The sequence below is a fragment of the Toxorhynchites rutilus genome, chromosome 2 (assembly GCF_029784135.1).
Source record: "Toxorhynchites rutilus septentrionalis strain SRP chromosome 2, ASM2978413v1, whole genome shotgun sequence".
In the NCBI taxonomy this organism is placed as follows: domain Eukaryota; kingdom Metazoa; phylum Arthropoda; class Insecta; order Diptera; family Culicidae; genus Toxorhynchites; species Toxorhynchites rutilus.
Genome location: NC_073745.1, coordinates 317,958,331 through 317,976,179, shown reverse-complemented (window position 1 = coordinate 317,976,179; position 17,849 = coordinate 317,958,331). Strand labels below are relative to the sequence as shown.

Below are 17,849 nucleotides of genomic sequence, written 5' to 3'. Positions count from 1 at the left end.
TGAATGAACTGGAAGATAAAATCAATTGACGTTGCATTTATTGGGTGTGCAACTTAATTTGTTCCGTTCTTTGCATGGAAAACACATTAATTTGAATATTAAAATGAATTAATACATTAATCGAAGAACAGGCCATCGTTAGCCACTACTTTTCCCCATCTTTCTGGTATCTTATAGATTCCGTCGCGAAAGCAGCATCCTCCGTTTGAAGTTAGGAATGAATCCAACCAATTTTTGATACCCTGTTTATGTTGCAATTTATGTCCCCGGTAAAAATTCGATGCGAAAAAGAATTCCTCTTGTGCCGTTCACCGCTTTGAGTCGTTTATAAATAGCTTGTCGAGTTACTCCCAATGAGAATCAAAGCTCTGTTAGCGTTTGTCACGAATCTTAATCGAATAATATCTATAATACTTCGTCTTCAAACTTTTTCGGTTGACCCGGTTTTGTCTTCAACACTAATATCATACCTTTTAAATCGTCCAAATCATTCCTTACAAAACCTATCCGATAGTGCACAATCACCACAAACTACTACAAGTGTTTCAGCTGCACTTTTCTTTCTATGGAAACAGAAAATCAAAGCTTCCAGCAAATGGGGCTTATTTGCGATGAAACACGCATTTTTTTTAACTTAGCTCATTTTACGTGGGTATATTACATATTTCCGCCACCTTTAGTGCCAATTACCGACTAGGGAGACGATTCGACCACCTGTTTCCTATACCTATCAAATTCAACAACTCATGAGCCGGGGCAACAGCTTAACTTCCCATCCGAAGTGAAAGTTAATCAATGATTTTTCGCCTCGGAAAATCCCAACGACGCCAGCTGGGATTTAACCCAGGCCGCTCGGATTGTGAGGCTGTTACGCTAACCACACAATCACTAGCGCCGTCCAACAAAACACGACATTTTCAACGCAGTAAAATTTGAAATTGTTGTCCAAAACTCAAAAAAAAATATTGGTTGGCAATGTTCATACCCCACGATTCAATAAAACAATTCAATATTAACGATTTTCTTCAAAGTGAAATTGTGATTATGGTTTGTCCGAAAAATTATCATGGCTTGTCCGGTTTAAGAAATCACCATTTTTGAATGAAGGAATTGGATTTTTCAAGTAGATGTTACATTTCCCATTGCTTGAGTTTACTGTTATTATATTGATCCATTCATAATTTAGGTTTTCTTCAGAATATTGCCTTTTCCTAGGCATTTTAAAGTGCTGACAGCACTCAGCACAGAGAAACGCCGCGCCAAGCGGCTGCCATAGTAATCATGTGGACGAACCAACATCAGTGCATCGGACAACCTATAATCAGAATTGAGGTCATTGTGGTTCTCAGATTTTCGTGAAAAGTAGTATATTTGTTCTTTATCACAAAATATTAGACCCATTTTTCAGAAATTTTTCATAAGCGTGCTCATTTACATTTCAGGGTGGTACGAAAAATTCATTTTTCTCCTTTTTTTGAATAACGAAATGAAAAATTTGGCGGTCAACGATTCGATAACACTGAAGAAATTCGTGACGCAGTTACATCGTACTTCAAAAAGCTAGACGCTATGCACTTCGCGCTCGGAATTGACAAACTCGCGCCACGCTATGAAAAATACCTCGAACGTTACGGCGATTATGTAGAAAAATAGAAAATAAAACGTAGATTACGAAAATCACCTTGTTTTTTGTCTTAACTTTATTTTTCCGCGATTTCTGAGGCACTGAAACTTTTTTTTTCAACGACCCTCGTATTTATATGAATTAACACAGGTGCGTTGAACTAGAGCATTAAAAAAAGTGGACAAACTAAAATCATATTTTCGACTGGAGAAACCATTTACCATTTACCCTGAACAAAATGGGTTAACCCCGCATTCTGAAACTGAAGAGAATACAAAATCTCTTCCATCAAACGGCGTAATGGGCGCTATTTTCTTGTACAGATTATATTAGCAGTACGTAACTTGATGGGAGAGGGGTTTGACCTGCGTCATTTTTTGTTACATAAGAGGGGGAGGAGTCGAGACAATCCCTATCACTATCACACCGAGCAAAATTGACTATCACTATCACACCGAGCAAAATTTAGTATTTTGTAAGTCGAGATAATCTTATCGAGACGAGTTTTTGCTGGAACTTCGACTTCGGCCTATTGTTTTGGAATCACAAGTTCTCATCGGATGATTCAATTAATAATTAAGAACCTCATAGTGACTGAAACAAAATTTAAAACACATCAGAAATTTTAATTGCATAACACCAACATTTATCTCATAAAGAATAAAAGCTCCGCTACAGCTTTCGGCGCCATCTCACACGGAATAAGCCCATCTTTGTTTTTACTCTTCAAATCGGCCCGATTACGAACTAACAATTCCACCAATTCCCATTCACCTTTACTGAAAGCCAGATGAAGTGATGTGTTCCCGTTCGGATCTGGCGCATCGATTTCGGCTCCATGATCCAGCAATAGTTGAACAGTATCAACATTATGATCGTACCATTTTGCAAACGTAAACCTTCCGGCAATCGTCAACAGTGCATTTCGGCCCCAATCGTTGCAAATGTTCAAATCAACGCCTTTCGAAAGCAGTCGTTTAATGACATGGATATTTGATTCTTCCATATAGCTGAGCAGTCCGACGATTGGAGTGTACTTTTTCTCATCTTGATAATTATAGTCCAAATCGTAATCGAACTCCAGGAATTTGTCGGCCACAAAATTGAAAGCGCCCGAACAAGCCTTAGTGAACACTCTTGAAGCTTCCTCTCGGGAGTTTTCGAAAAGGGCATCGAAAATCGTCCTAGTCGTTTCTGGGTTTTCTTCGAGAAAATGTTGGTACTCACAACTGAAGAAATCCCGATTTCTGTATATCATCTGTTCAAGATATGCATGAGCGTGCTTCTTAAAGGTTGCAAGCTTGTGAACCAGCGGAAGAAGAGCAATCGCCACGCAGCAGTTTCTCTCCAGTAAATGCCGCAGAAGGGCGGTTTCGTCGTTGCTATTCACCGCATCAAGCTCGATACCGTGCTCTATGAGTGGTTTCAAAAGCCAGCAGCTTCTAATAAGAAAAATCGCTGTGTCCCCATCTTTGGTTCGTTGGTTCACATTCGCTCCGCACGCAATTACTCGCTCCAACAGTGTAAGTATGACATTCCTGTCCCCATATAGGCGACAGACTCGATGTAGAACAGAATATCCTGCTGAGTTTGTACGATGGACTAGATTCTGGTGCTCTGGATGGCGGTCAATGATGTAGTTGAACATTTCAACGCTCTGCACATAATGGATGGCATGATTGCCTTCGTTATCTACCACTTCAAACTCGCATCCAGCATCTAATAGTCGGATGACCAACGGTAAGTTATCTTTTTCGATTGCCTTGTGAAGAATGGTTTCACCATGTCGTCCCCTAGTATCCAATATCTCTGCGTCGATTGACTGTTCTGTCGTTCTTGCAATGAGTTCATCCATGACGCGTCCTAAATCTAAAACCACATGAATTTTATTATGTTTCTTTTCGAAAATCTTGATATCAAATTACCTGTTCCTTTCCCGAGAACTTCTCGTGAGGTTTTCTCGATATACTTAGCATATTTTGGGAATAAGTCGTACAATGGACTGTCCTCATTGTAAAATCTTTTTGGATAATGTTTCCAACATATCACTTCCTCTTTCAATTTGCTAGAATCTTTTTCCAAAAATTCTAAATGATTTTCCAAAATGAATCGAACGGTTTCATGATGTCCCTCCAAAATAGCATGACCGAGAATCCCAATTGCTTCTTCTGTCTCAAAATATTCTTTAACTGTCGGATTTTGTACATAAATTTCTTTGAGAAATTCCACAAACTTCCATCGAACCATATTATGTAACACAGTTGTTTTACCACAATGTATCGCTAGTCCAAGCAGTTCTGGCTTTTCCCGTATTCCAGCGAAGCAATAGTCCAGCGCAAGTTTGCGCCGTAACAAACATTCTAATATTGTCACGTTTTCCCATTGATAGGATAAGTCCAGTTTGTATGTTACAATATGTTTCTCTACCACTTTTTGCACTGGTCCCGATCGAAGGAATGTAAGAATTGATAAACTAGATAGGTCTTTATCCTCAAAACGAAATATGTTATTAAATGCTTCCGATTCAGATTCGTGGTAGTATTTGCAACGATAAGCAATCATCTTTTCCAAAACAAACTCAAATATTTTCGCAAGGTTTTTCTGCATTAGCGCAATCAATGCATTGTGATGCCTAGCATTTCGTGCGGTACAATCGAAATGATCAAAGTGTTCGGTTAGTAACGTCCGGATAGTGTTTCTCTGCAATGTTTCACATGCCGAAATCAGTAGATTATGATCTGGTATAGCGATGGGGGCTCCCGTGTCGAGGAGTCCTCTGATGACGCGCATATTTCCTCGTGAGGCTGCTGTCTCCATAAAAGTGTCCACATTGCCGTCTATTCCGGTATAATTCAATGTAAGGAATCCGTTGGGAATCAAATCTCTCAGCAGACGGAACGCATCGAGGTAGTTATTCTCATTCGGGATGATAACAGCCACCACTTCACCGTTCACTTCATGTCGTAACAGAACAAATATTGCCTTAAGGAGGTCAGAAGTATTGTGATTTTCCTCTTCAAGTCTTTTTGCTAAACGACACTGGTCTTCATCAATGCTGATCAGAATGGTTTTCCTGAGCCATATTCTGTCACTCGGATTCCAGCTGAACTTGGATACTAGATAGCTCTTGACTTCATCGAAATCGGTCTGATATGCTGCCAGCAACGTATCGACCTTGATATTGTCACCATTTTTAATAGCTTCATGGAGCACCGTTTTGCCTTCTTTTGTTGGTTTGTAAATGTTGACCGCTGAATTTTCGATGCGCTTCAACATGTCCTTTTCGCTCTCAAAATTATCGTCCTTCAGAGGATGGCTCTCATCCTCAGGTAAATCGTCGAACAATCCGTAACCCGTGATCTCTTTCATCTCGATGCACTATTTCGTAACATATTATTCGTTCCCCGGTACAACCGCGAACACACGACGGACAACAAATGTGAGCTGCATTTATAAGCTCTATATTCAATTTCACAATGTTGTAGAAGTTGCGCGAGTAAACATGACCGGTGCATTGCTACAAATACATGAAAATATACAGATATTGACATCGTGACTCACCTGTGAAGCAGTTTGTATTTTCATCAAATGAATCAATTCGTATTAATGTGCGATACACATAGAACATTACGGAAAAGAACGTCCACGTTCCGTCAACGTCTCCACCAATTCACACATGCAGTCAATGGGCCCTATTAAAGAAATCAAATCGAGGATTCGATACAATCTCTATCACTATCACACCGAGTAAAATCTGGAATTATAGAAATCGAGGAAAACAGTTCGATTCGTTACTCTGCTCGAATGTCAGTGGCAGTAATGAAATATTTTGAAACGAGTTTGAAATGTTTCACAAAGCATATAGAAAGGATGCCAAATCTTTTTTTGAGACATCGGCTATGAAAATTATAAATATCTATATTTCCAAAAGTGTTAATATGGTTATGTTTTGGAGAAAACTGATATTCCCTCTACGAATGAAGCTTAATGGGTGTAATGCATGCACGTATGTGTAATAAAAACGACTTCATGGAACAATTTGCTTTACAAAAAATATAATTATTGGAAAATGAAATGAATTCCGTAAGGAGTCACGCATGAATTCCACTTTTTTTAGCAAAACAATTTTTTTGCATATAATTTTCTTTTAGCGTCGATTTTTCGTTGTAGCGGCGTCAATAGCTTTATTGTATTTTGTAATTTTTGCTTGTTGTGTGCTAGTGTTTTCTTTACTTTTCACCTCATGTCAATCCAAATCTGTAATTTAAAAAAATCATTATTGTTTTGCAAGACATTTCAGCTTTAGCATATGGTATAGAAAGTTTGATATAGTATAGCAATAAAAAAGAAAATTACATCCATCAGGCGCAGAATTTAGAGTACGTCTCCAACACACTCTTTTCTGGGCTGTATTTCTTCAATCGGCCCAAACACCCGCAGATCGGGCAATCTCGTCAACCGCACACATCAAACGCGCGAGAATTCTCGAAGTTGTCGGCCTCTATGTGAATCTTACATGGCCACCCCACCGTTGCTTGCCGTGTTATATCAGCCTCACAATGTCAGCATGTTTGTATACCTGGTAAAATTTGTGATTCATGAGCTTGCGACATACATCATTATTCAACTTGTTGGCTCGTATTGATCACAGGAACTTACGCTCAGGCTCCAAGCACCCGTTCGCGGCCGAAGGTCACCACCGGGAGAGTCAGCGTTGTACAAGACGCGAATTAACGTTTGCATTGAAAAAAATGGATAAATTTTCCTAATTTTACACCTTAAGGTGAAGGTGAACAATTGCAAATATAAATATTAGGCTGTCAAAAAAGTCCTGCGGTATTTCCGCGAGGTGTCGTTGTAAGCGCGTAGTTCTAGTTGTATTCATTGTATCGAGTCATACTATAGCTTGTTGGAAAGGTATTTTTGTGCGCTATAATATAGTCCTTGACAGTGTTTTGTTTGGTTAAAGCCCTCATTAACGGCTAGGAAGGTTCTGCTGTGTGTTTGGTGGGATTGTCAAGGAATAATCTATTATGAGCTGCTTCCCTATGGCCAAACGCTCAATTCGGACCTGTACTGCCAATAACTGGACCGCTTGAAGGTAGTACTCATGAAGAAGAGGCCATCTTTGATAAACAGAGGCCGCATTGTCTTCCATCAGGACAACGCCAGGCCACACACTTCTTTGGTGACGCGCCAGAAGCTCCGGGAGCTCGGATGGGAGGTTCTTTTGCATCCGCCGTATAGTCCGGACCTTGCATCAAGTGACTACCACCTGTTTTTGGCCATGGCGAACGAGCTAGGTAGTCAGAAGTTAGCCACAAAAGAGGCCTGTGAAAATTGGCTATCCGATTTTTTTGCCAATAAGGAAGCGAGCTTCTATAACAGGGGTATTATGAAGTTGGCATCTCGTTGGGAACAAGTCATCGAACAAATCTAAGCGTAACAAGAGCAAATTTATAACACAAACGAATTGGGGCAATTTTGTTATCAACAAGTTCTTCCGCGCAGTAACTCGATATTGATAATTCCTCAATATTTTCCTCCGTTAATCGTATTGTTTTCACATACTCACGTTGGAGAGCCTTCTCTTCGTTGGCCGAGGCAGTATGATTAAATGTAAAACTTTTCCGTGTACTTTTTTTGAAAGCATAGGCAGCCGTGGCAGTGTTCCGAGCTCTGCAATACAATTTTCTTAACCAATGTTCAAGTTGCTAAAACTTACATTATAGACCCATTAAACGTAAAAATAATAATTGTATTGATAAAAACACAATTTTATATTTTATTTTATTGATTTTCATGACATGAAACGCTATGACTCAGGGTGCTCATACACTGTTTGACCGAAGCCAAATATTTGACTCTTTTTGACAGATAAAATTTAATCAACGTGTACTGATGATATTCTACACAAAACACGACAAGCAAATATTCAATTATTGGATGCCTAAAATATTTTTTCAGTCTGTTCTTCGAACCTGTCGGTACATGGTTAGGTTACCTTGAATATTTCAGTCGATTTTTTCCATGTTCGGTGTTTGACATTGTTTACCACTGTTGAAAATTGAAGAGTGGCAAACAAAATAGGGTTTGTACAAATATCAAATCAAACCTTATCTGTCAAAAAATATCAAATATTTGACCTCCGGGCAAACAGTGTACGGCCACCTTCAGGAATAACATTTAATTGAGTGGTTTTAATATCTGTTTCAATGATGTTGTCTGGCATCAGTGTCGAAAAACTAAAGATGTTTTCACCAATACAAACAAAACCACTGCGGAAAGTTGAAAAAGGAAAAGTTAACTTTCAGAGCACTAGCTCGAGTTTTACGACGTTTCCTACTATATGTTGCGACGGCAGATGAAAATTGATTATTTGGCGAGTAATCGATTAGATTTTGGTTAATATTACTTAGTGGGAAGTGTGTGCAAACGATCATTTTCTTCACACTATTTCGCAAAATTATTGATTTTCGGGCGAGGGATAAGGATGGGAGATGAAAAAAATGAGCGCCAGTGTGGCAGCCATTTGTGGCTAGCTTCCACCTTCACCTTAACACCTCGTGATGAGATCACTTGTGCATCGTCATCAGCTGTTTGAGTTTTCAAACAAAAATTGACAGCGCTATCAGATGAACTGCAAAGGCTGTGGTGAAAACACTAAAGCTACTACGCTTCATGGTTTGTGCGTAATGGGAGCTCCATCTTGTGGCGAAGAAAGTGGACATCGTCAAGTACTTTCAGTCCGCCGGATACACTAGTTTCGGTGTTTTTAATATCCTTACAGTTCTGGAGAAGGATGAGAGCATTCAACGGTGCTACACGATCGTAAATTACAGTTGATGCTTAAGCAGAAGACGGGGGAAAGGTGGCTACATAGTACCGGGCTTTTGGCCGGAAGATCGGAGCAACAGGCCAGACAGTGAAAAAATATCTTGCGCAGATGAACATTATCTTGCGAAAACGTAAGTCAAGATTGGCCGTGTCGGAACAGCAAGGTGTGATCCATAAGCACGATAAATACGAAACAATGAGCATCGCTTGTTCTTCTTTGTTTTGCGTCATCACAAGTCTTCGTTTCGGATTGAGCTAAGATAAGATGAGACAATAGGGGGTCTTTTACGGACCAAATTTCTGTCAGATACGGACCAAATTTCTGTCAGTCGTTCTGATTTCTGATTGGCTGATTTCGGTAAATTTTGTAAACAAAGCCGATTTTTTCAGTGTTGCCAATAAAAATAAATAGCGTTGGATTTGTATTGAATTTAGAAATGGTGAATTTATTTAGATTAAAGGAAATATATATTTTTTTAAAATTTATTTAGATTAAAGGGAATATTTAGATTAAAGGAAATGTGAAGGAATTATATGCAAGTTTATGTATGTGTTTTTTCACAATGGAGTAAAGTGAACGATAAAACACTCATTTGTCAATTTAGCTTCGTTAGGTCCCTAATGCGGTTTCATATTTCGGAATATAATTTCCATTGCTAAGATGAAATGGAAAGTCTCATCATCCAATATACAGAAGGCAGAGTTGTTAGCTCTAGCTCGTAAATATGAAAGAAGAGATGGATGGTATCCAGGTTGTGTTTTGCTGACTACTAATTGTAACATGTTCTTTTCCATTGGCCATATCGCGATGCAACAATATTAGGTGATTGTTGATTTTGATGTTATGATGGACGATTGCTTGTTGGTGCAAATTATGCAGCCGCAATAATAAATAAAAACAAAGAGGGAGATAGCAGAAGAAGAATATTTGCGCTAGGGTATGAATAATGGATCTCTACTGAGGCAAATATTCTGACTTTTTCTTTATTCGAAGCAGTTAACATCCCTTTTTTTTCCATCATCATAAGGGATTCGTTGGTGCCTTTGCCATTGCATCAATGCATCGAACTGACGCTATGACGAATCAGGCGTTGAGGTTGTGCGCCACATAAATATTTAAGGAATATCAAGCCGCATGGGGCGCTGCTGTTTGTTTATGTTGTCTTTCGTACGTAGCAGAAAAAAAAGTTTTTTCAAAAAAGCTAAAGTTATGGATGAATCAATATGATGACAGTGAACTCGAGCAATGAGAAATGCCCCAGCAAACATTAAATCGTATAACTTTGCACATGATAAGTTACATATCATTTCGTATCAAATCACAATCGCATAAAATATCAATCAAAATATCGATCATATATATCTAAAATCGCATAAAATGCAAAAACACGACTTTCCATGTCATCGATGAATTGAGTGGTAACTTTGTCGTATCAAATCGCATATCAGTCCAAAAAGCATCGCATGTCGTTATATACGGCTTTATATACGTACAAAATATGGCATATACGTATATCGTCTCCACTTTTGTGTGTATATGCTAGTTATCTGCATAATATATCATACAAATGTGTCTTGGTTGTATGTATATCGCCTCCAATTATAGCTATTCATACGACCTCATGTTTGCTGGGGCATCTGCTTGGAAATTCGAATATCTTCATTAAAAAAAAATGATTTCAAAAAACCGAAAAAAACCATGATCATTTTCCGGGCAAACCATTACATAATTTCGCTTTGAAGAAAATCGTTAAAAAACATAAAAGTATGGATAATTTGAACGCACTTTAATATTATTAGCAACAAGAGACTTGGGGCTTTTAAACAACCCCAAACTTATCCTGATTATACGTGAATTTCATTAGGAAAAATCGATTTGCATTTACTAGTTGGGCGAAAACACCCTAAATCGGACAAACCAAAATCATTTACCCTCTCTGAAATAAAATATACGAGACAGGGAAGTCATTCAAAAATCAACTCGGCTCTATTGTATAAATTATTTGATTCCTTAGGTCTATAAACATCTTAATTCAACATAAAGACGTTGAATTAAACATGGTGCTATGCTATTAAACTGATTTTTCTTCATCAGATTCATTATTAGACGTGTTTCACATAAATAAGTCTGAATATATTTTACAAATTAAATAAGGCTCAGAAATCAGGCCCCAACATTCTTCTAGTAAGATCACGATCATAATCCAAATCACCTCCATCTTCCATAATCGCTTCCATCTCTTCTTCCGCGATTTTATTTTGCAATTCTACGAATCTTGGCTCTAGCTCAGGTATGTGTTCCAACAAAATATCAAACGGTTCATCGAATAGACTCAGCGGCAATACTTCCTCTTCGAAGAAAGCGTCCATCAGGTCATCAGTGATGCTTTTTATGAATTCCAAGTGTTGCCCTAGCATAAATAGTAACATCCTATCATATCCGTGACACATAATGTGTGCCAAACAGGGAACTGCACCAGGGCATTCGAACAGATCTTTACAACGTTCCGATTGGGTATCGTACAACTCACGAACAAAGTCCAATTCGTCGCTCCACAAGAGACAATGTAGCACGTTGCATCCCTCCGAATCTGTTAGCGCTAGCAGCTCAGGTTTTCGCCGGATTTCAGACTGATAAAAATCTATCGCGGTATGTCGAATGATGACTTCCATTAACATAATTTGGTAGCCGTATCGAAAGCTGAGATCGTAATCATATTTCACCAAATAAGGCTCGAGGAAAGTATCTCTGGTTTTTTCGTCTGTCATTCCCCAAATGGAGAGCTCTGGCCATCTTGGGTGCTCGTAACGAAACAGCTTATTGAATGCTTGGCTTTCTGTTTCCTCGTAATGTTGGCTCCTGTACGCAATTAGTTTCTTCAGAACATAATCAAAAGCATCCGCATCGCCATGAGGTAAAACGTGTACTAACCCCGAATATCTCAAATGATCTAGAACAGTTGGATCGAATCGATCAATATATTCTTCCAGCAATAGTTGAATAAGAGTCATGTTTTTCGTATTGCAGACATCGTGGAAGGCAATCCGTTTTTCTCGGCCGGGTTGCGACAGATCGGCTCCATTTCTGACTAATCGTTTTAGAAGTTCCACTTCTCCGCGGAACGCTGCCAGTTGGAGCAACGTATCGCAATTATTCTCCGGACCGCTATAATCCCAAGACAAGAAACCATTGCTCTTCAAGACATCTAGGAAACCCTCTGCTTGTGATTTATTGCGTTCGGTAACGCGTATAACTGCAACTTGTTGGTTTTCTTGGGCTTCCTTCAACAGAATTATCCTCACATCATTCCACTGCATATCTTCGATCTCGCATTGTCGTTCGAGATCTTTTGCTCGTTTGTATTGCTCATCAGAACACGCCACTGCTATTAACCTGCTAGGCAGGATTGTTTCCAGGACATCTGCGGGCACCGACCGTTGAAGATATTCATCCACAATCGAATAATCTTGCTCGTAGACATTCATCAAATAAGTCCAAACTTGTTCCTGTTGGTTGGCAATAGATACGTGTAGCGGAGTTTCGCCGTCTCGTATGCCTTTATAGATGTTTGAACCCTTTGAATACATGTCCTGAAGCTGTTGCATGTTTCCTTCAGCTGCAGCGAAATGCATTGGATCGTTTGCGTACAAATGCGGACTGTAATTCTTCCGGCGAACGAGAAACAATGCTTTCTGCATCTTGACCGATAACTGATAGTGAATGGACTGACAAAAATGCACACATCGGAATAGATTTTATTCGCCTTTGGAAACTCGTGATAGAACATGAATTTTGAGGGCTCGTGAATTGTGGGTGTTGTGATACGGATGCGAGCCAATACAAGCATCTCATTCTTTTGACGTCGATGTGCATTGTTTTGGTTTTGCGATGGTATCCAAATGTTTGTTTAAAGGTCGAAAAGCAGATGGTCGAATAATGGAATGTGATCTCAAAGAAAATGTAATAGATTGTAGCTTGAGAAAATTAAAGTAGATGTAATCATGGGTGCGACAGATCAGCTTCATTTCAGATAATCATTGATTTCGAATCCGGTGGCCAATCCATATGGAGTGATAATGTACACCACATTCACGTCACGATGGTCGAAACGACGGTGACGACGGTGTGTTGACGACACATATTCAAATGGCAACCTCTTACAGTTTTACACTGCTCATAAATCTTCAACTTATACTGGCACCCAACTACCTCACCAACTGTGATAACATTATCGTTGCAGTCCTTAATTTTACAACCATTCAAGGAGGGGACACACTCCAAGGTTATAACAATTCGCTAACCATTAATATTCACACCGATAACGTTTCCGTTACCAATACCGCACGACTTCGTCTTTGTACCGTCGATCAAAGTCACATCAACAGAGACATCGCTCTTTTATTCAATGGAAAACTCGCGATTATTTGTCATATTACAAGTACACCCGCTGTCGTTTGTCCCTGTTAGGGTTACCACATTAAATTCTGTAAAATTTTCTAAAAAAATCTGTATATCTGTATTTTTATCAAAAAATCTGTATCGAAAAATTGAGTGAAAAAAATGGAAATAAAGGATTACTTTTTTTTTAACTTATTTTTCGTGTTTATTAGTTGTTAAAGTTGTACAAAATAAATCATAAAAGGGTTTTCTCATCAACCTCAGAATTCCATGAATTCATACATGGTTTTGTTGCTCTTCGAATTTTTCGTCAATTTCGTCTTTGAAGCTTCCCCTTGAGCCGATACATAGCTCTTCGCTTTCAAAATAGAGTCTATAAATGTTGGTCCCAACCGATTTTCGGACTTTGTTTTGTTGGCATTGTAAAGCGGGAATATTCTCTCAACACACATTGATGAATGTTATCAAAAAGGGTTTTACAAATGACCTTAGCATAGGATACCAAAATTTCTCATCACGCCAACCGCTCGGACTAAGCTATATATGAGTCACTCAATTTTTGCCCCATAAGATTTGTCTTGATTAGCCTGAATTCGTTATCCAATCCTTGTTGAGAATTGAGGAAATTTTCGCCTCAAATCTTTATGGTTTGGTAGCTTGACAAAATTTTGAGGGTTTATTATTTATTACATTTGGCATCAAATTTTTTTTTTCGAAAACCCCGATTTTCGGTAATCTCTCATGTCTCAAAAAAAAAAAAAAAACAACTCAAGTTTTAATGTTTGTTACACTAATAAATGAAGTTCGAATGAGCTAATATTTTGCATAGGGTATGTAATCGTACAAATGAACATTTCGCAGCAAGTTCCGAATGAAAAATCGAGATAACTATTATTGTTGGTACCCTAAACCATACGTTTCGTCTCGTATTCCGAAAAAAAAACGATTTTTTGTCGATTTTTGACAAAAAAAAAATTTTCGGCATCAAGAAAATTTGTTCGAAAACCTCGATTGCTTAACTCGCCCTTTGGGTGATTTTTCGATTTTCAAAAAACTCGAACTTTGACCGCTTTGCTCCACTCTACCCTAAATCCCAGCCGAGTGCTATGATTGGTGCTAAGATCGTTAGCAAAATCTCAAGCAGAACTGTCAGTGGGATACCCGATTCATGTGAAAACAAAGGGAAAATGTCAGTGAGATACTCGACATGTTGGTTCAATAGGGGTTCTCTAAAGTCGTCACCCAGGTGTTAAATCTGATTAAGCTGATATTTGGTATAGGGTGTTCTTTCGAGGTGGTGAACATTTTTTATGAGGTAGCTTTTTGAAATTAGGGATGACCATTTTCATTGGCACCCTAATGCACAGTAATAAATTCAATATTTAAAATTGAATTAAAAAAAATCTGTAAATTCTGTATTTTTGCTGCAAATCTGTAATTCTGTATATACAAATTCTGTATCCGAAATTTGGCGAAAAATCTGTAAAATACAGAATATTCTGTATATGTAGCAATCATGGTCCCTGCTCTCGAAATCTTCGAAGATGAAAAATTAAGAACGACTCTCCTCTATGTAGCTTCGCTTCGACTAGGACTACTTCGGCATTCGCCGTCAACATAATGAGAATTGACTAGAAAATGAATTGATGAGCGTTGGGATCAAGGATGAGTGATGAACTATTCTAGTCAATGGTTATTCTAATTGACGTGACTAATGAATACAAATCTGCCTCTTCAATCAACTTCATTCCACATTTCTACTCCTCCTGATATGAATTTTGTTACCCGCGGACGTTTATTTTTACGTCCATATAAAGTGGAACGATAATTTGATCTCTGGTTTAAAAAAATAGTTACACCATTAATGGACGGCTCCATTGTTTACCCACTATGAACTCAAACCAACGAACTTAGACAGTTATCAGGTATGCTATAAAGGTCCTTGCGTTAGTGTTAGTTAGCAGTGTTAGCATTTTGAAAGGAATTCTAAGTTAAAATTTATTTCACTTTGTCTCCAAGTTCAATTTTGTGAAACAAACATACAGAAAAACGGGTTCATAGTAACAAAATTCACAAATTTTCTAAACACAACACTGCACACTATTTTGTGTAAGTAATGTACGTAAAATGGCCGCTGATCCAAATGTTTCGATATCGACAATGTGCTCAAACATGACCTGGGATGCCAAGCTTTAAAGAGACGTCTATGGTGATTCGGGAGCTTCCAAAAAGAAATGCTTTAAAAGGGAAACGCTCATAATATTACGGTACGGTGGACAAGACTTTGTTTTTTCGGATAAAAATATATTTGTCCTGCAACAGTCTCACAATGTCTAAAATGGCAGATAGTGGGTCTATAGGAATATCCTGGATAGTGACAGAAACACGCTTCCACGCTACCAATGCGCTGCATCCGTGATTATTTGCGGCAAACTACCACTTGATTTAATGAGAAAGGCGTTACAATTAACGCTTCGTTTTATTATAAAAAAATGTTTTGCATGTCAAGCATATTTCAATAGGACGATCCTTTTCGTACTGCGAAATTGATTCAGAACAGGGGTCGTAAAAATTTTACCGACTTCTTGGCCAAAGATGACCTACTGGTTCACTAGTTTATTTCGTATGGTGGTACATGCTGTCGAAGGTATATTGGCAAAAGGTGTCTACTTTGGCTCAGTTCCGAGTCGTGATCCACAGAATTAGTGGTGACATGTCGATTGCGAAACGTTTGAAGCTGACCAAAAAGGTCAACTCCAAAACATGTGCTGAAATTACCAACATAATATTACCTTTTATTCGAAACAAAAACCATTAGAATCTGAATATTTCATGTGAATCGTTTGCATTTTTTGAGAATATAGGAAACACGGTCAATACAATCGGTGTGATTCTCATAACTTTTCTTCAGTATTGAGTTTGACAGCTTGTGTAAATGCTGCAATTCTTACCTTCATAGCCTCACTTTTATGTATCAAATAAATTAATAGAGAAAGTTTTCTGTGAGCAATGAAATGTACAATAAATAACGGGAATTGTTTCTAATAATGGTTTCTACCTATAATTTCGAAAATTTGATTTGTCATCATAATGTCTATTAATGTTCAGTCGAATCACCACGTGTGTGACTCGATATTATAGGTGAAAGGGTCAGCCTATCGTAGAAATTGACCGCTGTTTTGGATCCATAAGTGAAAAGTTTTTTTTTCTTATTCCAATTACATTTTTCATGTTTCTCTTACTGGTTGATTGATCTGGTATATTGATCTTCATCAACAGTAATTGACTACTGGGCTGAATATTTTATCCCCAAATAGGGGCCGTACTTGTGTTTTTACTTGACTTGTTTCAGTAATTCAAGGTTTCTGACCACTTGATGTGATTTAGACGTTGATAGTAATTTGTAGTTTTCATTTTACTTCAAGTACGTTATAGATTCGGTAATGGAAATTGCTACTACAAATTGTTTTGGGATCGAAAGATCATTACGAATGTCCGTATACCATCCAACCGCTTCCTAATTCTTTTTCGGGATTCAGAAAACCGCGAGGAAGGATAAGATTTGCAGGATAATAGTGTAATATTCTAGAGCTCTATGTGATTTTTTAGAAAACGTAGCCTATATCGCCGTAAAATGAAAACAAGTTTGCAGTGCGTTCTAGTGTAGCCGTCCTTGGCGTTTATTCGATTAATTTGCGCTAAATGGCGGTATTCGTGAAACTCATGGTGAATATTCAATTTTATGAATATCGCCATTTAGCACTTTCGGTAACCTTTGCGCCTCAAATTATCACCTCGGGTACTATTCTTGATTGTGTTACATTTTCGATTCCAGTCATGCCGAAACCTGGATCACATCACCGGTCAGTGCAATGGCCTCGATCTCCACAGCCGCCCCCAGCGGCAATTTATTCACAGCGAAGCATGTCCGTGCGGGAAAATTGCTGGAGAACACTGCAAGAACAAACAAACGCAATTCAACAGAATGAAACAGTTCGACCCCTAGAGCGACCTTTTTTTGCTTCTTATCGCGCGATAGTTTTACCTCGCTTGTATGCATCGTTTACAACACCGTAGTCATTCATATCGGCCAGCAGGATGGTTGTTTTGACCACTTTGTCGATGCTGGATCCGGATTCGTTCAGCAATGTGGTCAAATGCTGGAGAGCTTTCTCGGTTTGGGCGGCCGCTCCTCCTTCGACCAGCTGCAACGATTCCAACTCCATGCCCAAAACTCCCGAGCAGTACACGGTGCGATCGGCAACGATGGCTTGGCTGTGAATACGAGAAATGATCCGTAAATAACTACAAACTTGGAATTAAAAAAAAAACCTACTTGTAAGGTGCAACTGCCTTGGGGCATTTCTTAGTGGAAATGATCTTGCGGATGATACTAGCCATATTGTTAAAATTGGAGGTGCTAAATGTGGTGTGAACTTATTGACGAGTCGAGCGATACTGGCGGTGGTTGTTCGACAAATAGAAGATGATTCTTTGCCGTATCAGAGGCATGTTGTTAATCACCAAATCAGGGTAAACTCACTGATTATGAGGTATTTGTGTGGTCAGGAAATATAGTTTCAGATGAAATTTTCAACGCCTTTCGGTAGATCTTTTCCATTCTGGTTTCGGCTTTCAAATAAACATCACAAGAATTGAAGATGGCCCTTCGTCTACTCTTGACTTAGAATCTCAATCTGAGGCCAACTAGCACAGGAGGCTGAAAGTTTCAAAAATAAATAAAAAAAAAAGAATCTTAATTTTGAAAATACCGCATGTATTATGATGGCCATGATCCTGATCTTAATTGATTGACTTTCCTGATATTGTTTTACCATTTTTTATTGTCTTTCTACAAAAAACCTTTACCGTAATAATATCAATGTGACATAAGAGATTTCGTGATGTCAATATTTTCTTCCGATATATTTAAACGGCTCTTTTCATGAACGTGAAATGACATTAAAAAGTCGTTTATAAAATCATAAT

The 17,849-nt window shown here is 38.4% G+C and overlaps 3 protein-coding genes across 3 annotated transcripts in view; all 3 read right to left on the bottom strand.

Moving 5' to 3' along the window:
• The window catches only part of LOC129765380 (putative ankyrin repeat protein RF_0381), a 48,051-nt gene extending 42,655 nt beyond the window's left edge, over positions 1-5,396 (bottom strand). Inside the window, exon 1 of the mRNA XM_055765640.1 lies at positions 5,186-5,396. The gene's annotated coding sequence lies outside the window, so the exon portion shown is untranslated. The remainder of the gene's footprint in view (positions 1-5,185) is intronic.
• Positions 2,150-5,390, bottom strand: LOC129765377 (uncharacterized). Its single transcript, XM_055765637.1, has 3 exons — positions 5,256-5,390; positions 3,550-5,141; positions 2,150-3,493 (listed from the first exon to the last, which is right to left on the bottom strand). The coding sequence occupies exons 2-3, from the start codon at positions 4,991-4,993 to the stop codon at positions 2,271-2,273; spliced, it is 2,667 nt and encodes an 888-aa protein (XP_055621612.1). The 5' UTR covers positions 4,994-5,141; positions 5,256-5,390; the 3' UTR covers positions 2,150-2,270.
• An 11,116-nt stretch (positions 5,397-16,512) lies between the features above and the next one.
• On the bottom strand, positions 16,513-17,354 carry LOC129770848 (rutC family protein UK114-like). Its single transcript, XM_055773973.1, has 3 exons — positions 17,197-17,354; positions 16,906-17,135; positions 16,513-16,814 (listed from the first exon to the last, which is right to left on the bottom strand). Exons 1-3 carry the CDS (start codon positions 17,259-17,261, stop codon positions 16,696-16,698), a joined length of 414 nt encoding a protein of 137 aa, XP_055629948.1. The 5' UTR covers positions 17,262-17,354; the 3' UTR covers positions 16,513-16,695.
• Positions 17,355-17,849: the final 495 nt, after the last annotated feature.